Consider the following 24,437-nt stretch of genomic DNA (forward strand, 5'->3'; position numbering starts at 1 on the left):
CACTGAGCTTCCCTAGTCACCAGCACCCACCCTGAGAGCTGGCCGGAGCCAGGGATCTGCCAGCCGTGGGCCACCTTGCTAGAGCACATTCCCTCCATGCCCCTGACATTCTACCTTTGCTTGTGTTGTCACCAGATGGGGTGAGCCCTTCCTTTCCCACTGAGACTCAGATGCAGTGTTTCCATAGTGTAGGGGTTATCATGTTCACCTCCCACTGAGACTCAAGAAAATATAGCATGGACCCCAGGCAAAGTCCTGTGTTCAAATCCTTGCCTTGCCACAGAGTCATGCTGAAGAACCTTGGGCTTATCATCTCACCTCAGTTTCCCCATCTGAGATAACATGGCTGTGCAGAGCAAACAGGACAATGCCTGCCCAGGATCTGACGCTGAAGGCTCAGTATGTGGGTGCTGATGTTAGTGTTATAACCACAAGGGAGGGCCTGTCATGTCCCGACAGCCTTACCCTCCATCTCAAGCCCCTCTTATGTGCTGTCAGACACATGAGCCCAGCCAAACCAGTGTCTGTCACCACACTACCCACAGAGCTGCCTCTCCCAAGCTGTCTCCAGCCACCTAGGCCTGCTGAGTAAGAATAAGACCCTCCCTTCATCCTGTCAGCCAGCTCTGCCTCCCCCCTTAAATCTTTATCTTCCTCCAACACACTGGGCATTTTAGTTTTTTTAAATTTTATTTTGTTTAAATTCATTAGTATATAGTGTATTATTACTGTATTACAGTGTATTAGTAGTCCTCAGTTTGTTTCCTACAATTAAGAGTCTCTTATGGGCATTTTAAGTACACATTCTCACAGCACTATTCTTGGTTTAGCAAACTTGGGCCTAGGGGCAATGGTTTGTCCAAATTTATATAAGGAGCTGGCTGTAGAACTGGGACTAGAGTCGGGTGTTCTGACAATCAGCCCAGAACACCCAAAACGGCCTTAGGGGAAACTCATGCCTCATAGCCACATGCAAGTTGCCTGTCCTGTGGGGCAGCTCACCTTCAAGCCACCCACATTGTTCTTTCACACAGGAGCCTCATCTCCCCTTTCTCTGGGATTCCACCTTCCAACACGTAAGTCTCACTGTTGTCACCTTGCTCAAGATCTGCTGTGGCTTCCCATTCCCCTCAGGGTGAGGTCTAAGCCCCCTTAGCCTCCACATCCCCACCACCATCCTGGACCTCTCCAACTTGACTGGCCACAAGCCCCCTATATACACCCTACAAGCCAGCCTTCCAGCAAAGGTTGGAAACATCTGGTTCCCACATGGACCACAGTCCACACCTGGCTTGCCCACAAACATTGCTCTTAACGGATGTTTTGCCTTTGCTTGAAACACCCTTTTCCCAACCCCCATGTGTGAGACCCGAAGGCATCCTCAATGGACCCACTAGCTCCGGCTAGAGAGTTTGTTGGGCAGCCTGCTTTCTCTTCACACAGGGGCCCAGAACAGGGACAGTGCACCCTCACGCCCTGGGCCCAGCAAGTGCTGGGGCGGGGGTGGTGATGACAGCAGCCTTCTGCTGCTCCCACTCAATCTTTGACCTGCATCTTCCTAAACAGACTCCTTGTCTTTGTCCATACTAAACAGAAAGCCCCCCTCCAACAGTCTATATTTGCTCAAGACCTCCTCCATCTTCAGGGCCACATTGGACACTGGTCTCTCATCCCTAACAACCAAGGTTTTCCATCAAATACTTGCCCACAAGTATTGGGGTGTGCCCTGGGAAGAGTCAGGTCTGACATCTTCCACTCCCCATAAGGACCCAACAGGGCCACAGGTCTCAGCCTGAATTTGGTACAACAGCGCAGCAGGCCCTAGACTTCTGGCTCCTCCTTTACCACTGCACGGTGATGATGAAAGGAGAAGTCAGTGGCTGGTGTCAAAGAATAGCTCAAGGGTAAAGGCAGAGCTGCGGACAGCAAGCTGTAGGGCAGCAGGGCAAGTCAGGGCTAGGAGTGGGGGTAAGGGTGGCTCCAGGGTTATAGTAGGTCTGTGTATCTGCTCCTGGCTTAAAAACTCTTATTAGACAATTGATGTTATCTCATCTGCTCTCACAGATGAGAAGTGGACATCATCATAGTGGGTGGCGGGGGAAGGGTAAAAGATCAGGGTCAGGCCAGAATAGTCTAGATTTCTTCCAGTCTAGGGAAGCCCAGCCAGGCACAGGATTCACAGCCCTGGGCCTGGAGTCATAGTCTGAGGGCTTCCTCCCACCCTCCTTGCGTCTCCATGTCACTTTCTCAGACTCTTCTAGCCCATAAGACTCAGCACCAGTCTCACCTCCTCCAGGAAACACTTCAGGATTGGCCCATCCCTCCATGCTACCTCACAGCTTGGAGCAGAACTGTCACAGCTTCATTTCTCCCACTCAGACTGGAGCTGCTGAGGCCTTGCTCACACAACCTTTCCATCGCTTAGCCAAGTTGTGAGCTAAATAATCTCATTGCAAGCCTGCTCCACCTTGCTATCAGCTGTCCATCAGCTTGGAGACTGTCTAGGCCCGAGAAGGGGTTTGAGAAATGTCACTTGGATCAGCATTGCTGAAAAAGGGGCAACAGCTGTTCATGTCAGAGGCCATGGGAAACTGAATAGCAGGAGCTCAGAATGATGCCAAGGTTAGCACCCCAGACCATTCTAGACCTGGGAGTCAGGGCAGAGGCCTGGGAGTCTTGAGCCCCATTTCTACATGTACTTGCTTGTACCTCTGGACAGTCATGGCACCTCTCTGGGTTCCAGAGTCTAGTCTCTTTTGCAGACATACTTGGTGATGGGGGATCAAAGCCCTAAGCCATAAAAAGTGTGAAACCCTCTCCACACTCTGTATGTGACTGAAAATAAAAAGAAGTCTAAACTGTAAAGTAAGGAAAATGAAGTTCACAAAGTTTTGACATTTTCATAATGATTATTTTGAATATCAAATATTAAAATGTGTCCAAAACGTATGCTTTGCTGGTCCCTTACATGTGTGGCCTGCCTCCTGGTGACCTGGCCGCAGGATGGATGCTAACTCTGAGTTCCCCCCAACAATGGATTCAGCTTTCTCAGACAGTCTGGTACTCAGTTGCTGGCCCCTGCCCATCCTTCACGGAGAACTCAGGCTCCCAAGAGCCTTGAAAACATCTGCCTGATGTTTATCTCATTCTTCTACCAAGCTTCTGAGCAATGCAGGAGACCCCTGGGGAAGCTTGTGCCGATCACTATGCTGGACCACTGTAGCCCCCGGCTTGATCTGAGCTGCCTCCAGGGGCTCCCTGACTATGCTCAATCTCGTCCTTAAGGCCTTTTGACAGGTGCAGTCTCATGGGTTGCCTTGCCCCAGGTGGCTTTCATGGTAAGTTAAAGGCCAGGATGGGACCCCTCAGCCTGGGGGAAGAGGAAGTGCCCCCCTCCACCCACACACAGTTTCTCATACTAGCCCTAACATCAGAAACAGGAAGCAGGGTCCCCCAGTACATTCGCGTTCTACCAGACACATGCCCTCCCCCCCACAAGTCTCTCCTCAATGCTCATGTTCTCAGTCCCCCACCCTTATCAGCTGAGCCCCAATCTGGGATGGAAGAGTGCTCTGCTGGGGAAGGTGGATATCATTAGCCCCCATACTCTGAGAACAAACTTGTACAGACCCACGGATCTGCCCAGAATGGATGGTGTAGGGAAAAGGCCCAGGGTGGGGAGGGTAAACTGGCTGGAGGAGGAACAGGGTGGCAGAGTTCTGGAGTCTGAAGCCACAGGATATCAGCACTGCCAACAGCCTCAGAGGCCCTTCTGAGCAAGGCTGAGGATCTAACCCAGCAAACATGAGCGACTCCCTTAGGGATTCCCTACGGTCTCTGACCTCTCACTCTGAGTGAGCCCCATTTAGACAGGCTGTGCTGAGGGCACAGCAACCCCTCAGGACAGGGGGGTGAGGCTGACTTACTGGTTATGTAGAGCAGAGTGTGGAAGAGCCACATCCTAGCTGGAGCAGAGGCAGCAGCGTGGACCTCAGCTTATTCAGCTTCCCCTCCTCTGCTTAGTGGCCAGGAGGCGGGGACAGGCACACACAGAAGCAAGGACCCACAGGCACACAGGCACTTTCACACAGACACGGATGTCCCCACTTGTGCACAGCCGGCTGTGAGGCTTCCTCAACAGTTGTGGGCTGGGTCCTGGAAGCTCAGAGACACTTATCAACCCCTCCCCATGACCCACACTTCGAGGAACAGTGAGACAAGGTTTAGCCTAGGAACTTAGCTCTGGATGTCTTCATCAGATGTTTGAGTGCAGAAATAATATTAATCCAGACGTTTATCATTCATGTGAGTGAGTCGCAGCCTCCTGCCCTGCTCTAGAACCTACCACCAGATATCTTAGCCCGACACCCAGCCCAGGGTCCTTAGTGGCGCTGCCTCAGCAATGAGAATGAGGTCCCCTTCCCACCTGAAGTACCCCGACAGCTAGAAACTGGGCTCCTGCACCTGGCCCCTGGACTCAAGGCTCTGAGGCTATGGAGGGCCTGTTAAATGTTAAGACCCAATGCACTGGCTGAAATCACCACCTCAGTGAATTCAGCTTGGTTACATTCTCTTTAAAACCTAGCTATAGTACCATGACATGGGAACTAACTTAACAGAGCTCTGAGCTACCAGACAGAAAACGTAAAAACTCCATAAATCTTTCCAGCATACCTCTGATTCAATCCAGCACCCCCAAAGATACAATGCCAACAGCTTGCAGTCATATTTAAAAGCTCACTTCACAATTTGTCAAATTTTCCCTGTGACCAAGTCTGTCATCCGTCACAGAAGGAAGTGTCCCCGCTTCCCAGATTGTTATGTGCAGTGCAGTGCTGTCCATCAGAACTATGATGACGTTCTAGATCTGCACTGTCCAATACGGTAATCACTAACCACATGTAGCTGCCGAGCCCTTTAAATGTTACCAATTCAACTGAGGAACTGAAGTTTAAATTTTATTTAATTTTAATGAATTCACATTCAAAAAGGCAGGAGATTCTGTGTCTCTCACACAAATGTCTGCATCCCCAGGGAGAACATGCTGTAGTGTTAATGCAAGCGTTAAAGCAGACAAGGGCGTTGACTTAACGGTAAGATGAAAATCAATTTTATTTTGTTTCTCACCTTGAAAGTTTGCTTGGCCAGTCTTGTGGAGGTCACTGACACTTAAAACATACTTGCCTTGTCTGCTTTGGTCTGACAAAATACCCACAACTAATGTGAAAGTTCCCTGATGCTGTATGATTGCTTGAACAGATTACAATTCACTGTTTCTGACCCTGTCCGACAGCTGGAAACAAAGTTCCAGGTCTGATGATCTGCTTGCCAGATCACAAAGAAGATGATCCAAATTGGCTTCCAGGGGCACCTGGGTGGCTCAGTGGGTTGGGCCGCTGCCTTCGGCTCAGGTCATGATCTCAGGGTCCTGGGATCGAGTCCCGCCTCGGGCTCTCTGCTCAGCAGGGAGCCTGCTTCCCTCTCTCCCTCTCTCTTCCTGCCTCTCTGTCTACTGTGATCTCTCTCTGTCAAATAAATAAACAAAATCTTTAAAAAAAAAAAAAAAATTGGCTTCCAAATTGTCGTGGTCCAGACCTCTGGCCTGTTTTCCTAACACTCCAAGGCTCAGTGACTTTCCCCCTATCCCACACTTGTTTGGAGTGCCAGGGGCACTCTGCAGAGCCAGGACAGGCTCCTCTCCCCATCACTGGCCCAGAGGCGTTGGGAGAGTAGCCCCAGGCCACAGAGCAGATCAGCAGGAGGGACACGTTAGAACCCAGGACTGCAGATGCTCAAGATTTCTGAAAGCAGGACTTCCTGTCTGTAGTATGAACTTCAGGGCACCTCAGGAGGCCAAGCCAAGCTGATGACTGGAGGATGGACAGGATGCAGGGCCATTTCTGCATCTTTGGGGATGTCTAGAATGTAGACCCATCCTGCATTCCTCAAAAATGTGTTTACCCATGTCAGCATGGCACAACCCTAATCATGAGCACACACAGGTCCTTTGAGCCTATCAGAGATTAACTACTGTCCCCACAAATCCAAACCTAAGATTCGCAAGGAAAGAGCCAGACTGTGTTCTACAATGCTTCTGTTTGGCACCTCATACAGGTTTTAGACAAATGGTAAGGGACCAACTTGAGGGATATTCTACAACATAACTGGGCTGAACTCTTCAAAAACATCAGTATTCTAAGACAAAGGTTAAGGAATTGTTCCAGGTTAAAGAAGACTAAGGAAAGGAAACAAAATGCAGTGTGATCCTGGACTGGATCATAGACCAGGGGAAAAAAAAGCTTTCAAAAACATTATTGAACATTATTGGGATAGCTGACAAAAATGAAACATGTATCTAAAGATTAGATACTACTGTACTAATTAGATAAAATTATACATTTCTTGAATTTGATAATTATGTCATTGTCATATGAGAAACTGTCCTTATTTCCTAAGAAATTCAGGAAATGTACACTAAAATATTCAGGGGTAAATGGACAGGTGTATGGAAGTCACTCTCAAATAGGTCACGCTTCAGAGGTGATGCGGGGACAGAAGGCAGGAGGGAAAGAATGAATGGCAAAATGTACTTTGTCCTACCCTTGAAACTTTTCTGTAATTTTGAAATTATTTCAAAACTGTCTTAAAAGTTATAGGATGGAGAAGACCTGTTCAGCAAGAGGTAAAAGTACTAACTGCTCCCTGTCTTGAGAGTAAGTCAAAAGCTCTGACATCTGGACTCACCAGCGGATACGGGGCAGTTCCCCTCGTCTTGCCTCATCGCCTCTGGACACAGAAGATGTTCTAACTACCCACTAGCCTTCTGAGTCCTGAGAAGCTGGGCAGAGGAAATTTGGAAGAGTGAGGACTTACTGAGACGGAACTGCTGGCAAAGGGCACCTGGGGGAAGTCTGAGGAACAGTAAGAATCACTGCCATTGACTGAGCACTAAGGAGGGAATGCCAGATTCAGTGCCAAGGGCCTTCCATGCAAAATACTCATCTCATCCTAACAGCCAACCTACTTGGTTATCCTGATTTCCCAGATGAGGATACTCGACTGGAGAGGTTAAGTAACTTGCCTAAGGCCATATGGCTAATAAGCGGCAGAGTTGGGACTTAAGACTTAAGCACAAAAAGTCCCACTTCAGTGCTTTCCTCCAGTATCAGGATTCTGAACTACTACAACCCTCCTACCCTCATACCCATGGGTCTAAATTCCTCCCAGTTCATGAGCTTTTAAAAAGCAGAGACCTCATTTCACAAACATATACTGGGATTTTTGCATTACTGGGTGTCATGAACTCAATTGTGTGCCCCACTGCCAAATTCATATGTTGAAGCCATAAAGCCCTGACTTGAGTTTATTTGGAGATAAGGTCTAAAGGCCTTAAGGGAGATAATTTAAGGTCATAAATATATGGCCCTTTAGAAAAGGAAAAGAGATCTTTCTCTCCATGAGCATGTACCAAGGAAAGGCCATGTGAGGGCACTATGAGAAGATGGCCGTCTGCAAGCCAGGAAGAGAGCCCACATTAGGCCTTTCAGACTCTAGACTGTGAGAGAAAATAAATTTCTGTTGTTTAAGCCAGTCTATGGTATTTTGTTATGGCAGCCTAAACGAATACAATGGACTACCTCCTAAAAAGCCTCCCAAATAAAACACTTGGGTCTCTGTGTGTGTGTGTGTTTCTTGGGGAAGGTGGGCTTAGTGGGGAAGAAGCAAGGGAGAGAATCCTCTTACTCTTCTGTAACTGAGGGGTTGGTTTATGGACTAAGGGTCCAAGGGCTTAGGCCTCTTGCTTGCCCAACTTCCTTCTTATTCAACTTGGGCTTCTAATGGTCTTTACAAAAGTAGAGCAAAGATCCTAGAACTCACATTAGCAATAGAAAGAAATCTGGAGACCATCCCAGCTGAGCCCTTCATCTGACAGACAGGGAAACTGAGGTCCAAAGAGGCGAAGGGACTTATTCAGTCTTCTCCAGTTTGTGTGCGTGAAAAAATGAGTCCCCAGGGCTTCAGGCCCAGTCTGACACTATTCTATCTGACCATCCTCCAAAGACACTCTACCTGAGCTAAAAGAGCAACCTCCTGATCATAGGCTTCCTGAGTATTCCTTGCCAATGATAAGAGGGGATGCACCACATGATTAAACACACAAAAAGCCAGGAAGGGATAGGAAGGTCATGTCTCCTCTCCTGCCAACGGTGTGGGCCTCTTGCCTCCACTAACCTACATTAGTCAGTGGTGAGGGTGACAGGCAATTTGTGAAACACAAAGTTTCACCTACTAAAGAATCTGGTCACGCAAAGAAGGCCTCCAAACTGCTGAAGTAAAAACAGGTAAGAATCCTAGGGCAGGGAATTGACTTTGGCAAGTTAATACCACCCACACTCTAGAGTTTTATTTATGGCACAGAAAGTCCCACTTCAGTGCTTCATAATCTGAAATAGGCTTTTGAGCCAGCATTTCTCTAACTTATCCCAGGAATATCAAAATGCTGTGAAATGCTCATAGAATTTCATTTGAAAAAATGCTACCATATTTTTTCTTCTAAGATTTATTTTATAAACATGTAAGAAAAGTTCTGGATTTTCATTGGTCAGACTACGCAATAACAATCTGCCTTGAAGCCAAATGTGATATTCTCAAAATTATCAAAAACATTCTGTCCTTTTAGTTCTTAAAGAAAAAAAAAAGGCATTAACTTCTCATTTGCTTCCTTGTTATATAAAGTTTAAAAGCAAGTACTCGTAACCAAATTTATTTGTACAGCAATTAATTACTCTGTGAAGCCATGATTTGCTGTTAATGTTAATCCAAACGGGCTATTAGCATTTCAGCGTAACTTTAAGAATGCTCTGAGTGAGAGGTGGACTATTACTGGAGGCCAAAGAGCTGCTGCCTGAACAAGTTGTTTCTCTTTGCCTTCTTTGGACTGCCACCACTTTCCTCTCCAATAGGAACCAAAGCTAAGAACTGACTCAGTAATTCCTCCTTGGGGTCTCTCATCCAGCTGCCAGCTTCCCTTCCTTCTCTCCTGGGGCAGATGAATGCTTTCCAAAAAAATACTCTACATGATGCTCTTGCAAATTCTTTACACAGCAGGTAAACTTCAGCTCAGATGTAGCCAGAATACCAAAATTTGAAATTTATGGAGGTCTAATTAATGCCATTTTTTTCTTACACAAATACAGTTTATGCACTTCTAAATAATATTCATCTTTTTCAATCTGGTAGTGTCAGCTAGAATTCGACTAGCCTGCAAAGGAGTCAGAGCTGGGTTGTTACCATAATTCACTCATTTACCAAACACTTTTTAAGTACTACTTACTCTGGACTGGTATGGTGGGAGGATACAGAGATAACAACATGAAGACACCGGCTCGTTAGGAGCTCACAGGCTAAAAGGGAAAATAAAACATGAACATCAAGTATCGTGTGTACAAGGCAGAAAACAAGGACTAGCCTGTAAGAGGACCCAAACGCCTCAGAGACTGAAGCTGTTCCTGCAGTTGGGGGATTTATACAGTCACCGCATGTTTACAGATAACCTGCCAGGTTTCTCTAAGACTAGAGAAACCCTCATGATCAAACCAGACCTGGTCCCTGCTCTCATGGAGCTTACAATCTAGCAAAAAAGACAAAGTAGGAATAGGACATTACAATTCAGTGTATAGGTGTGCTGGCTTTGGGAGGCAGTTACAGAGATTTGGCATCATACACACATTTCACTTAGGCAAACACAATGGTATATTTTCCTGAAAAAAGTTGAAAAAAACAACAAACAAACAAGGAAAAAGCAAAGTAATTTTAAGTCATTTGGGCCATTTCACCTCCATTCACCTAAAGATAAGCTTATGCCCCGCCACACCTGTGGCTTGTTACAGTTCCCAAGAGCCTCTTCAAAAGTGAGTTGCTTGCCTGAGTGAGTTTAACACCTAAAAATAAGTGGATTTTTTTTTTTCTTTTTTACAAAATATGGCCTTTATTGTAGGCCAACCACTTCACCTGTAACTCAACCAAAGAAGGTATGGTCCCACACAGGCAGGAACCCATGATGCTGGTTTTCAACATGGCACCTTCCCCAGGATTTCCAAGTGGAATTTTGATTACACTCCATTTTTATCTTAGGTGTGACTCTATAGCCCAACCCTGAAATGAGCAGAGTCTCATTCATGGCAGTACTGTGGGATACATAGCAGGGGCCCATAATCTGGCTCTGGAAGTTGGAGGCAGCCACCCGGAGGGGACTTTAACTCCTTGAGGATGAGGGAAAAAAGAAGGCAAAGCTTAAGCAGAAGGGAGAAAGAGCCAGGGGATTGTGTCACTGCTAGGGGAGAAAAGCACTGAGCAGATTTTGAAAGACTGGTGAGATCAAGATGGGTCCAAGGAACTAGAAGGCACAGGGCAGGGGAGGCGGGGAGAACTGGCCAAAGATACCAAAAGCTAAATTCTGACAACTCTTGTGAGCTATCATTGGAGTTTGGCATTTATTCCAAGGACAATAGTAAAGGTTTTACGCAGAAAAGTAACAGAATAACTTTAAGAAAGTTCATTCTGAAGCTCAAGAAAAGATGCCCAACATCATTAGACATCAGGGAAATGCAAATCAAAATCACAATGAGATACCAATTCGCGCTGTGAAATAACAAGGGTTGTCAAGGATTGTGTATAAACTAGAGCCCTCATACACTAATGGGGAAAATGGAAAAGGATGCAGCCATTTGGGAGAATAGTCTGGCAGTTCTTCAGAGGGTTAAGACAGACTGTATGACCCAGCAATTCCACCCTAGTTATATAACCCAAGAGTAATGAAAACATAACCACACAAATACTTGTACATAAATGTTCCATAGCAGCATCATTCACATCAGCCATAAGTGGAAACAACCCAAATGTCCATCAACTGATGAATGAATAAAATGTACTGTATTCATACAATGGAATATTATTTTAACAAAAAGAAGTACTAATACAGGCTACAACACAGACGATCCTCAAAAATATGTTTAGTGAAAGAAACCAATCACAAACGCCACAAAGTGTATGATTCCATTTACATGAGCGTTCAGAATAGGCAAATCCATAGAAACCAAAAGCAGAGGTTGCCAGGAGGGGAGAGGAACTAGGGAATGATTGCTAATGGATATAGGGTTTGGTTTTGGTGATGAAAATGTTCTAAAACTGACTATGGTGATGGCTGCACAACTCGAATACACTAAAAGCCACTGAAGTGTATACTTCATTTTTTTTTCCTAAAACTTTTTAAGTAATCTCTACACCCAACGTGGGGCTTGAACTCAAAGATCAAGAGTCGCATGCTCCTTCAACTGAGATAGCCAAGTGACCTTGAAGTGTATACTTTAAAGGAGTGAAGGGGTATGCTATGTAAATAATAGCTGTCAAGCTGCAAACAACAAAAGTTCATCCCAGCTGTAGTACACAGAACAGAGATGGAGGGATGCGGTATGGGGAAGAGATCAGGGAGGAGGCTGTCACAGGCATAAGGTGGGAGAAGACAGTGATTTGAACTAAAGAGAAGGGTTCATGGGACCAGACAAAGGGGCCAGAGGAGGGCTTGTCACAAGCTCCACAAGTTCTCCTGGGTAGCTGGCGTCTCTCCCAAGAGGGAAAGTAGGAAACAGAAATGAGGTATCTGAAATTACTATGAAGTAGCACAAATGTATTTGCAATCTCATATGCATAAAGACTAAGAAGAATATAGAAAAGTGTGTAGCCCTGAAGCCCACATACGTAAGGAGCACCCAGGCACAACGAGCTGCCACCAAGGGACCATCCTGACAGTCCACCCTCACTTCCAAACTCCAAAGGAAGGGCCTGGGCATTCAGAGCATGTGTAAGATGTTGCAAGATCTGAGTGCCTGAGTGGGGGCCAGAGAGCGAGAGAGGAGGTGGCCAACAATAACTTGGGGAAGTAAAATCTTCTAAGATACTTTTCTGGGGTTCTGTATATTTGTAAGAATTGCAAGGCTGCCTAAGCAGGCATTTTTCTTGGTTAGATCAAAGGCCCAGTTTTGACTATACACCACCACCTTTCCAGAAAGCACTCTCTGATCTCTAGCAGGAGACTGGAAAGGGCTAGTAGACCATGGGGTAGATGGGCCCGAACTACTGGTGGAAAAGGTCATGACTGGCAAACACAGAAGAAGGGCTTTTTTAAAATACTGCTGAGACCACATCAGTTAGGACCCTGACCACAAGGATATCTCTGTCCCACTAGAAGACCCAGAGACTGTAATGGAAATGGGATAGGGATGAATCCCTGCCCAAAACCTCATGCATGCCTTTCTTGACCCTCCCCACACATGCAAAAGAAACCAGTGCTGGCCAGCCCACCACAACCATTGCTTCAGGAAGAGTAAAACACCACTGAGATGCACCAACAAAGTCAGAAGCTCTGGTACCAGTCCATTCATTTGCCAGATGGGACAGATGGAATAGAAACCAGAGGTTGGCATCCAGGTCTCTGACTCTCAGGTCCTTGTTCTTACTCTACCAAGTCCCCAAACCTTGCCCATCTCAAGAATCTGGCTCTCGGCTGTATGCTCCACAGAACAAAAAAGGGAGGAACCTCAGAAACATTAGGTTTCAACTGGCAGAAAACCATCTCTCTCCAAGAATCCACTCCAGAAATGGAAATGTACCATATTTAGAGCCTCTAATCTTTCCAAAGGGAGTGAAAAACAGGTTAACCAACAAAACATGGTACAGTACAGTTGCTGCAGCTCTCAAGTCCTGCAGCCCTTTCCTTCCTTTATTAGCAGCAGTGTTCTGCATTTAATCACACCACACTGTAATCAACTCTCAATGCCACAAGCAAAGATCTTAGAATCCAGGACTATACCAGGTACTGAAACACTCCAGACAGGTGAGGAGCTGTGATATCACAACGGGACAAGGGCTTACTCTCTAATTCTTAAGTTCTAGTGAACTGAAGTGAAACACTATTTTTAAGCCTGCAGAAGAATACAAACATTAAATACTTCAAAATAAAGATCAAATAGGAAGACAAAATAATCTACTGCCTTTAAAATAATCTGAAAGGAGTTTAGAAGTAAATGAGAAATAAACTAAAATTTCTGTAACTATTATCTTATTTGGCAGTTTTAAAGATATCTTCAGGTGTTAGAACTTGGAAATACAAAGAATAAATACTAATGTATCACTTCTGAAGTGATAATAAACAACAGGACCCCATCTCAGATGGATGGATTTTTTTCCTACAGTGGCCAAAAAGCAAGCTGAACACTATATACAACAAACAGACTATACAATTAGGATCATTTAAAAATAATGAGACTCCTCTCCTTGCCGTCTTCCAAAGTATATAATATATATTTAACAGCACACATAAGACACCACTTGAGCTTCCCTTGTAGCCAACAGGAAGTATTTTCACATATAAAAATTAAAAATTTAAACTTTTAAATCATTAATATTTTTAAACATAATACAGACTTAAAAATTGTTCAACATTAACCCATGACCCCACCCCTAGCACAAAAATCCACCCCAAATCCAGAAGTCACAGTTTTTTGTTCCTAAAAATCCCACAGCACTGAACTTGATCTTCACTTTAAGCTGATTGCTAAGAGGCCCGTAACAGAAATCCCCAGGGAGGAACGGAAGCACGATCGATGCTGCATCTCTTATCTACCTGGGCGGCACTGGTGCACCTCTGAGGTCAGGTCCATGAGATTCGGCCCTCACACTAGGGTCCCGGAAGGGTGAGCTGGCAGCTTCCCTCATCTTCCCCCTCGAAGGCTGTCCAATAAGCACCTGGGAATTGACTTTTCTTGGGAAAAGGGTGCTGGTAACAGCTGTCAGGGCCAAGGCAATAGTGAGAAGTTCAGTTCTCTGCTCTTTGGATGAACTGTGTAAAACATTTCTTTAAAAGACACAATGTTAAAAATATTAAGAAAAAGGTCTACAAAATCTGGAGGGCTGCCTTCTCCTCAAAGGGTAAAGCTTGTGGGGTAGTGGGGAAAGAACTGAGGGCCCAGAACTCTTACTCTGCAGCAAAAGATAGATGCCCTTCAAAATATGTCACATTCTTAACATGTCTTGCTGAAGCAGCAAGAGCTGAGGGTGACTGTGTAGGAGCAGGAGGGGCGCCAACTCCTGTGGGGGGGTGGGAGGGGAAAGGTTCCTACTGTGCACCCCACCCTGCATGAGAATGTCAGATTTTAGGGCAGCTGCCATTAGCCCCAAGGGCATCAGGACTCTGCCTCTGAACCAGAGCTGCTTTCCCGACTAACTTCAATCTGGAGAGATGGTAAGTTATCTAACCGGCTCTTCTTTTGGCGAGACTGTTCTTTCTCCTTTATCAGAGCCCCCCATGCCCTTTGCAGCTCAGAGTCATCTTCCTCAGTGCCTGGCGCCCTGTGATCCACCTTCTTTGCGTTCTTTTCTTTGGTCTTGGGTGCAGATCCTAAGCGCGTCCATAAACTACCTGTTTGGGTGAGAAGGCATTTCAGTTTTGGTGATCGATCAATGCTGAGAAGCAGGGTAATACTGAGGAAGAAGGGGCACTGCCCTTCTTGAGAGGGGTCTATGGTTCTTGTAACCTCTGTGCAGCATTAGGAAGATAATCTCATTTCCCTGGCTATCATCCCTGCCTGTGAACTGAGGGATCTGGACCCAGCTGGGGTCTTGCAGCTAGGGGACGTGTGCCTCCCATGTATAACAGAAACACCTGGGAAGCTGCTTATGCTACACCTGCCCCTCCCTGGTGAGACTCACCATACTCTGTAGAGCTTCATTCTGCCAGGAGTGGGCCATTCCCAGATCATTACCAGCTATAAAATCTGCAAACTGATAGGCCTGCTATACTGTACACTTTCAAAGATCTGGCCCACTATCCCACTATACTTTTTAAAATACACTTTATTAATATCTAACAATAGAGAAATAGGTGTTTAAGATTTCATAACATACTACACTATAAAGGCAATTAAACATTTTATTTATAAAGAATTTAACAATGTGAAAAATGATCACATTAAAATCATGTATGAGCAAAGCAGAGTATGTATATTGACAAAGATGTGAATAGAGACTTAAGCCTAAAAAGTATCTGCACTAAACAGAAAGAACAAAGGTGGGGTTTTTTTCCCCTATTTTCTAAATTTTTCATACCTTTATTATTACAATTATGACAACGACTATAATGGAAGAGGAAAAGTCATTTATTTTTGACATATGCTATTTCCTGCCTTTGACCAACAAAGTATTTCTATGCTATAGTCTGCTCTTACCCAATTCCTATTTCACTCAGTTTTAAGTGTTACCAACCTGATTTCTTCTCCCGTGTATCAGAGTAGAGGCCTTTAACGTCTTGTCTGGGAACACCCAGCCTACTATGTACATCAGAAAAAGGCTCTCTCCGAAAGACTGGATTACTACTAAAAGCCTTTTCTGGAGAATACGGTCTTTTTCCTAATCGCTGGCGTATATCTAGAAAAAGAAAAAGAAGTATTACTGTGACCAAACATGAGCATTGCTAATGATACTGTCAACCTGAGATTCCCTAGAGGACCTGGTGCCAATCTCCCCAAATGATGACAAAGAGCCTTACAAAATCAAACTTCTAAAATCCTTCTCTCTAAATAATCAGTCTGGATTCCCCTAGGAAAGGTCAGATATAGGGGCTTTCAGTGGAAAAGAACTGCTCCAGAAAGGAACTTCTGAAAGAAAATCAGCTGTTTTTGTTTTTTGTGCAAGCTTTTTGTTTTTTAAATAGGACCAGCATACCAAAAAATTTACAAACATTTCAGCTAACAAACATTACTGTAAGTAATAAATAATAATAATATAATAATAATAAATAAAATAAAAATAATAAATATAAATAATAATAAAATATAATAAATAATAATAAATAATAAACCTTTCAACATATAAGGAATTCTTCATAAACTTACTATATTTAACAGTAAATGTAATGAGATTGACAAAAACCAAAGATCAAGGGAAGATATGTCAAATCAAATTTGTTTTTCCTCCCTCCAATCCCTCCAGAAACCTGTCCTCTTGAGTTCCCTCTAACAATGACAGCATGTAAACAACATGTGTATTAGCAAGTCACTGTACTGGGGCTTTCATCCATCTTGTTTATCGTCTCAGACAGCAGCATCCCCAACTTTCTGGTTTCTCAGGCCTGAGCCTTTTGGCTTCTTTCCCTTTGCTCCCACACTTCCTAGTGCCAAGTCTTCTTCCTTCGCAAGGTTTGATGTTCTCATCCATTCCACCTCCACTCTCCCTGATCTAATTCAGGCCCGTGTTACTTATTTGACTTTCTACCCTACCCCATCCTGCCACAAATTATCTTTCTAAAATAGATATAAGATCAGGTTACTTCCCACCTCAAAAAAACAGGTTTGCTAACAGAGATCCCACTCCCTCCATCAGCCTTGCTCTAAAGCCACTTTCTTTAAGAAGCCTTCCACAATTCCCCCCATAGATCTAACTCCTCTCTGTTCTCCCATGGCTCACAGCATCAGAGCACTTACTCCACTCTGTTTTGCAATGGAATTACCTGAATGCGCGCACTTGCCTTTCTCCATCTAAGTTCTATGATGACTTTGCATCCCCTCCAAAGATTCTAACACTCCCAGCATCTAACCCAGGGTCCAGCACATAGCAGGCATGGCCAAGTACCCACTTTGCACTTGTATACCATCTAGTTCAAATTCTTGACCAACAACTCAACTTAATTTCTATCATCTTTATGTATAAAGTATATCAACGACATACAGAATAAAATAACTGGGACAAAAATATTGAAAGCTAATACTGCAAAAGTATGATTATTTTTCATGTCCTAAAGTTCCAATACCTAATGCAAAATTTAGAAGTGATGAACTAGGACAACCAAATCAGTTCATTACTGGCAATGTTTTATCCAAGGACCTATCTCTGTCCTGATTTGCTTTCTGGAGCTCAGAAACACAACTGAACAATACCTGACTTAGTACTGCTGCCTGGTGGCCGTGGACGTGTGTGCTGACGTTTTTCATCTAACAGATGTCGGACATCTACAAACTTCTCAGTTGGTAATTTGTTACCAATTCGGTTTTTGATATTGCTTGTGGATATAGTATCTGCCCTCATGGAGTTCCTTTAAAAAAGAAAAAAAAGTTCAATTAACCACCTTCAACTATGGGGTAATGACTATGCAATAATCTCATATACTTTGGAGAAAATAATTTAAGAAGCCCAATTTAAAATAGCCAATATTCACTCACAAATACAATATACCAATAATTATTTATTTATAATAACATATGATCAGCCTGCTATAAAGAGATCAATCAGGGCAAGTAGGTTTCTGAGTTTTCCAGGGTGGTTTCCACAAACAGTACCTGTAAACTATCAAAGAATGTGTAATTGTGAATCTCAGTCCCCTCCCTTATAGGACAAATGTCAAGTAAGGCCTGCAAAGGGCTCACAGATCTCTGTTCACCCAGGCTGTGATTTTGCTGTAGTCAAGATCAAGAGTCTACAGTAAAGGGCAGACTTCTCTGTCAAAGACATCTGCTACCATGCTAGGCACCAGCATTATTCTGGCAGCATTCAACACTGGAAAGTTCTCTGAAAACTAAAAATAAGGATATGAACAAAGCCATACAAAAGAATTAGACTGAATTGTTTTTCCCTTCCCCAAATACACTACCAAGAACACTCAGAGAACCCCTAGACCCCAACACTTTGAGTTGTGCATATGCTATCTGCCCTCAGGAATCTGCTCATCCCTACTAGTCATCAAAGAAATACACATTAAAATACCTATTTTTTGGTCCACAAAATTAACAAAAATTAGAAAGACTGGTTAAGACTGGTGAGCAATAGGTAATAGGTAATAAAGTGAGTAAAACCTATTTGGAGGGAAATTTAGCAAAACCAATTTTTTTTTCAAGATTTATTATTTTGGAGAGTGAAAGAGAGAGACCACGCACATGCGAGAATAGGGATGGCTGGGGAAGGATAGAGGGGAAAGGAGAGTCTTAAGCAGACTCCATGCTGAGTCCAATGTGGGGTTCAATCTCACAATCCTAAGATCATGACCTGAGCTGAAACCAAGAGCTGGATACTAAACCAACTGTGCCACACATGCACTCCTAGCAACATCACATTTTAAAACATTTATGTAGTTTTGTACAATAACTGGGATTCAAGAAATTTAGTTAGTGCAACAGTAAAAAAATAGAAACCTAAATGTCTTTCAATAAGGAACGGGTTAAATAAATCACGACACTTTCAAACAATGTACTATATCTGGGTGAAAAAATAGCAGAAATCTTCAATATATTAAACAGAAAGAGCACACTGCAAAACCATATACATACAACTTCATTTTTGTAGAACTATATAATTTCTCCATGCTTTACGTATAGGCATAAAATTAGCAGGAAAGTTATTAATTCACTTGCTAAGTTGTTATTTTTGGAAAGTTGACATTATGGGTGTTTTTCACTTTCTATTACTATCTCATTTTTTATAACAAGGACTACTTCTGGTATATTTACAAGAAAAACTGGATGCTTTTATTCAAATTCTTCAAGGGACTGATAAGAAAACAGATAAAAGTGATTACGGAATGAAGAGGAGTTAAGAGAAAGCTATGAATTAGTATTTATTTATTTATTTATCTTTTTTTTTTTTTTTTTTTTAAGATTTTATTTATTTGACAGACAGAGATCACAAGTAGACGGAGTGGCAGGCAGAGAGAGAGAGAGAGAGGCGCCCCTATGAATTAGTATTTAAAATTAAAAGCTAGCATTGCTAAAGAGAAAAAATATTTTTACCTAATATTTTTCAACTGAGATTCCACTTCGTCAGCATACATGGTCATTTTCATGCTTTTCTTTGGTGAAGGAGTGGAAATCATTTTCAGTTCTAGATCATAGTCCATTTCATCGGAGTCTGAACTGCTGGCGCTGGACTGCCTAGATGTGCTCCGTTCCCGGGTCTGCTTGAGAGCTGGGAGCTCCTCATGGTACTCCACCACCACCCTGTCATCTGCATCCATGTCCTGGTCCTCCTCTTCTTCCTCCTCTTCTTCCTCTTCAATGGGTTCCTCTGGAACATTTACTAGTCCTAAGAAATTTAACCAAAAAACATTAGGAAAAGCACTAAAACTAACAAATCTGATTTTCTATTCTACATTGGTGATCTTTTCAAAAGATGGGGTTCCCATGCCCAAGATCTTACTGGAGCATTATCTATGTAAGGGCCCATCTAGTTGCCACTCTGATACCTACAACAGAAGAACGGCTAGGTAAAGTATGATCCAGTAACCTGATGGAATATTATAAAGTAATCTAAAGTACAGTCGATTGTCATTATTCATGAATTCTGTATTCCCCCAAATTTATTTGTAACTCTATACCAACACCTGTAGTGTTGTTTTCTTGTCATTTGTGAACATGTGCATAGTGGCACAAAACTGAATCATTAGATGTGCATATTCCCAGCTGAGGTCAAACGAGGCAACACTCTGCTTTCTTGTTTCAGCTCTCATACTGTAAACAAGTGCTCTTTTTGCAGTTTCTTAAGTGCCATGCTTTTCATATTTTTGTGGCTTTGTTGATTTCATTTAAAAATTTTTAAAAATGTCCTCTAAGTGTACTGCCAAAGCTGTCTAGAGTTCCTAAGCCCAAGAAGGCTGTGATGTGCCTTACAGAATAAACATGTGTTAAATAAGCTTTGTTCAAGCATGAGATACAGTGCTGTTGGCTGTGAGTCCAATGTTAATGAATCAACAATATGCATTAACTAAGATGTCTTTAAACAGAAACACAATCCAAGAAGGTTATATATTGATCAGTTGATGAAAATGGTGTGACCAGAGTCTCTGAACGGTTTAGTATTCACTATATCAATGATCATAATAACTTTATAGAACATAACCACTATGAATAATGAAAATCAATTGTAACTTTAAAGTTCATGGAAAAATGCTTTTAAGTGGGAGAAGACTATAAAATATGTTAACAATTATATTTATTATGAAAAGAGAAAAGTAAGAAAAATGTAAAATGAAATCAGTTGTTTATGTTAGAGTGCCAGAATTAGGGGCAATTTGCTTTTTAACTTAATACAAGATAATGATTATATGATAAGATAAAGATTATATGATAAGAATATCTTAGAGTAACTGAAATTATGTAACTGTGTAACAGAAAAGTATGTGCATTTTTAAAGATGCAGATTTCAAATATACAACTTTGGATATATGCATTAAATAAAAATGATGGACTTCACCTGTCCCTGTTACAATGATAAACACGTATACATGTTATCCCATGTTTGTATGCTGACTTAGCAGGTCTACAAAGCATGTAGAAAATTCTACAGATTAGATTAAAAATAGAAACAAATCTTTATAAAAACATAATGAAAATGCTTCTTACATAAGCACCAAAAGAAAGAAAGAAAGAAAGGAACGACAGAACAAACAAAATGAAACCCAAGTCATGATACTTAACAGAGGCATTCGTGTGCACAAGCCAATAAGCATAAAACATTAGACACAGCAGCCTATTTTTATCATCAGACAAAGAAATAATAAAATCAAGTCATCTGATAAAATAACAAAAAATTTTCATGCAGCTTTTGATATTAATAGTAGAAAAATTAGATTCCTACAGAAAATTTTATTTCAATTTTTCCTATGTCACATTTGGCCTTTTTTGTTAGAACAGCTTTTATTAAATCATTTGACCTCTTTTGTATGGGCAATTTAAAATTAATTGTGACTTGACTTACTTTCCTATATGTTGGCAGAGGGTGAGGGCAAGGAAGAGAGGATGATAAAGTTTGGAACCTTAAAAGACTGTATTAAGAATAAGAATATGATTTCGGGAGCCAAACATGTGTCTACCCAAGAGCTGAGCAGGCAACTACCGGAATGTCGGTGTTTATAGGATGTCAAGCCAACGTCATCCCCAATCAGGGCTCTCTTCTTGATCACATCCCGCTGAATGCGACGGGAATGATATCTTCGCTTCCTGCAACATTCCAAAATAAGCACATCGTCAGAAACCAACAGGAAGGACTTTGAAATCCACTAATTAAGTTCAACTATACACTGATGAAATGTTAGGTACTGAAACAGAGACATTCTATGTGAAACTAAAACTCAGCCTTTCATACCATTTACCCCAGAGTTAAGAATCTTGAACTCTTTCTTCTGGTCTTCCTTTGAGTGCACACATGGTGTTGACATTCCACTGCAGAATACCAACTGAGGGATTAAGAAAAGCTTAAGTACTACTTAAACTATTGTAAAGTTTTAGACTTACCAAGAATTACTAAGAATTCCTTTCATGCCTCCGTAATTTGGATTCCCATATTTCATATAATACTGACTTCTTCTGGCTGCTCCAAGTTCCTTTTTGTCATCTAAAAATTAATTACGACAGTTACCTAGGATTTCCCACTGGTATGAAGACAATGTTGAATGGTTTAAAAATATGTTTTCCATAGCGGAGGTCAGATCAGCACAATCTGCCAACAAAAGGGAAAGATATGCTACAAATATTCACTCTCAGTGCCTAAAAAGCAGTGCAGTATAGAGCAGGTGAAGCAAAATAGAGATGAATGAAGTTAAGCTGCTGTTAAGGAGCTGAATGACCTCATAGAGAAAATATTATTAACAACAACAATAATGCAACATACAAGGTTTCAGGAAGCTTACAAGAGCTTCAGTCACTACAGCTGTTGAAGAATGAAAAGGGCTTTCTAGAGGAGGTAGCATTTTTCCTGCTTCCCTGAAAGATGACATTTGTTTCTGAATGACAACACTCCAATAACAAAGAATCAGTATTAAAGAAACAGATTATACATAACTCCATATATCTCATAAAACATTTTTTCCAATCTATCATGATGTTTCGTAAAATGGCTTAAAGAAAACAGCATTGCACCATTTATCTAGAATGTATCACTTTCATCAAGTTAAAATGCCAGTTAATAGAAAGAAAATGTGGTCACTGATCATACACATTTTTGTTGAGGCACTCACTGATTACAGAAGATGAATACCAAGGCACACTTATCCAGGGCTATAAGTAAACAGTGGCACAAGCCAGTATGTGCACCCTTTAAAAGACATGCCCACCAGCTGCTTGGGAGAAATGGCTGATTCCAGATTTGGGACAGGGATAGTACATGTTGAGTATGGAAAAACAAGATGTTTTACTGTGCCATAAAGTATGGAAGTGTACAAAGAATCATGAAGGCATGTCAAAATAATACAGCTTGAAGGGGCTCCACTGGCCAAATCCAAGAAGATTTGTAAATTGAAACAAAGACATGAATGAATAACCCACTGAATAAAATAAGACTCATGAACCTAAACTGATACAGTTAAGTAAATAAGTAAATAAATGGGTAAAAAGAAAAAATTTTTCCTTAAGCACAATGCCAACTAATAAAGAAGTGTAGAGTTAAAAAGTCATCAATGGATGCTGAGTGGAAGTATGATGAACCAAAGTCTATGTATATGATTTCAAAGTACCTCCTGCCAATTTTTGTATTACAAACAGAAAACAGGAGAAACCTGGATATCATTACCTTAACTGAGAAAAGCTAAAATCTCCAAACACGGGACAAGTAAATATCACGTGTCTCCTGACAGGATGTACTGCAAATGACACAACAGCACTTCTGTGATACTCTTGCCTAATATGCACAGTCTGATTCAATTAGGAGGAGATAGTAAAAAAACAAACTGAGGGGCAGTCTATAAAATAACGAGCCTAGAATCTTTAAACATGTCTCAGTCAAGAAAAATAAACCAAGTGTATTCCATATTCAAATTTCGTATATATTTTAATGCACACCAGAATCATTGTGCACAGAGAGCCTAGGAGGCTTTTAGGTCCTTAGAGGATAAGGCTGAATGGCACTACTAGCAATGTCCAGGAGGATATTGCTGTGATGAATAAGAAAGTATAATTTTAAAATATTTTCATAGTTCAGAAGATAAATTGGCTGAAAAGCACAGAGAACAAACTAGCTTTAAGAGAAAATAATTCAGCCAGAAATCACAAAAGTATACAAACAGCTAACATTCACCTTCAAAGTGTGAAATTCAATTCAGGTAGCAAGCCATCATTTCACAAACATAGAACATTACAGTTTGAAGGGATTTGAGATTACTTGACCTAACATCCTCTTCAAAAGAAAAGGATGTCACTCAAAAATACATGACTTAGAATAAAACTAAAAATTAATGCCAAATATCACATTTACCTTTTGTAGCAAATCTCATGAATAACCTATTTCCTTTAGCAAGTTTGTTGGCTGGACGAAGATCATTTCTTAGCAGAGACTCTTCTTCTACTTGAGACAATGTGTCCAACTTAAGAAAAAAGAGCATTTTCAATATAAATATTAAAGCTTCCTTCTTTTTTTTTTTTTAAGATTTTATTTATTTATTTGACAGATCACAAGTAGGCAGAGAGAGGCAGGCAGAGAGAGAGAGAGAGAGAGGAGGAAGCAGGCTCCCTGCTGAGCAGAGAGCCCGATGTGGGGCTCGATCCCAGGACCCTGGGATCATGACCTGAGCCGAAGGCAGAGGCTTTAACCCACTGAGCCACCCAGGCGCCCCAAAGCTTCTTTCATATTTATTCAGTAGCAAAGTCACCATTGAGAAAGCATTCTTTCTTCTACATTCTTTTTTACATTCATTCTTCTCTTCTACAATTCTTGAAGCAGGACAGCACATGTTCTTCTGAAACATTTCTAAGTCAGAGGTCTTCCCTGAACACCTTGACTAAAAGAATAGTCTTCATCATTCTCTATCTGCTTACCCTTCTTTACTTTTCTCCATAGCACTCCTCACTTTCTGACATTATATATCTGTGTATCTGTGTATTGTCTGTCTTCTCCACTAGAATATATGTTCCAAGAGAGAAGGACATGGGTTTGATGCTATATCCAAAGGACCTAGAATTTGGTATATAGTAGGTATTCAATAAATATTTTTTAAATGAATACACTCTAATGTATTTAATGTATTTAATAACAGCACATGCCCCATTAGGAAATATTCCATCACTTGTTTTTTCTTAATTTCTTACTTCAAAGTATTCCTCAATAAAACCATTTTCTCTTATATAGAAGAATGAGTACTATTCTAAGATTTCAGGAAAAGTCACTCATTATAGCCATAAGAACTTAAAGGCCAGGAGCCTCATATAATCTCAAAAGGTTCAATCAAAGGAAGAACACAGCTTAGTAAGTCCTTAAGCCTTAAATAAAAGAAAGTAAACAGTTTGGGTTTTTTTTACACTATAACCTTGTTTATATCTTTGCTCTATTACTAACCTCTATATCACTTGAGTTCTCATCTTCAACTTCTCCTTCTTCAGCCTCATCATCATCTGAACTATCCTCCTGCTTGT

General features: G+C 41.8%; 2 protein-coding genes across 3 annotated transcripts in view; both read right to left on the reverse strand.

Moving 5' to 3' along the window:
• ITGAE (integrin subunit alpha E) overlaps positions 1–7,421 on the reverse strand; it is a 67,815-nt gene extending 60,394 nt beyond the window's left edge. For both annotated transcript variants that reach the window (XR_009348234.1, XM_059150092.1), the window contains exon 1: positions 3,927–7,421. Coding sequence is in view for 1 of the 2 variants with exons in the window: in XM_059150092.1 (XP_059006075.1) it covers positions 3,927–3,960 (34 nt within the window). In the remaining variant the exon portion in view is untranslated. The remainder of the gene's footprint in view (positions 1–3,926) is intronic.
• Positions 7,422–8,389: 968 nt separating this feature from the next.
• NCBP3 (nuclear cap binding subunit 3) overlaps positions 8,390–24,437 on the reverse strand; it is a 33,841-nt gene continuing 17,793 nt past the window's right edge. Inside the window, exons 6-14 of the mRNA XM_059150093.1 lie at positions 24,361–24,437; positions 23,284–23,392; positions 21,330–21,429; positions 20,932–21,035; positions 18,831–19,122; positions 16,989–17,143; positions 15,319–15,480; positions 14,314–14,476; positions 8,390–13,844 (exon numbers count right to left, since the gene is read on the reverse strand). Of these exons, the coding sequence (XP_059006076.1) occupies positions 13,736–13,844; positions 14,314–14,476; positions 15,319–15,480; positions 16,989–17,143; positions 18,831–19,122; positions 20,932–21,035; positions 21,330–21,429; positions 23,284–23,392; positions 24,361–24,437 (1,271 nt within the window). The 3' untranslated portion in view covers positions 8,390–13,735. The remainder of the gene's footprint in view (positions 13,845–14,313; positions 14,477–15,318; positions 15,481–16,988; positions 17,144–18,830; positions 19,123–20,931; positions 21,036–21,329; positions 21,430–23,283; positions 23,393–24,360) is intronic.

This window comes from Mustela lutreola, chromosome 15 (genome assembly GCF_030435805.1).
Source record: "Mustela lutreola isolate mMusLut2 chromosome 15, mMusLut2.pri, whole genome shotgun sequence".
NCBI lineage: Eukaryota > Metazoa > Chordata > Mammalia > Carnivora > Mustelidae > Mustela > Mustela lutreola.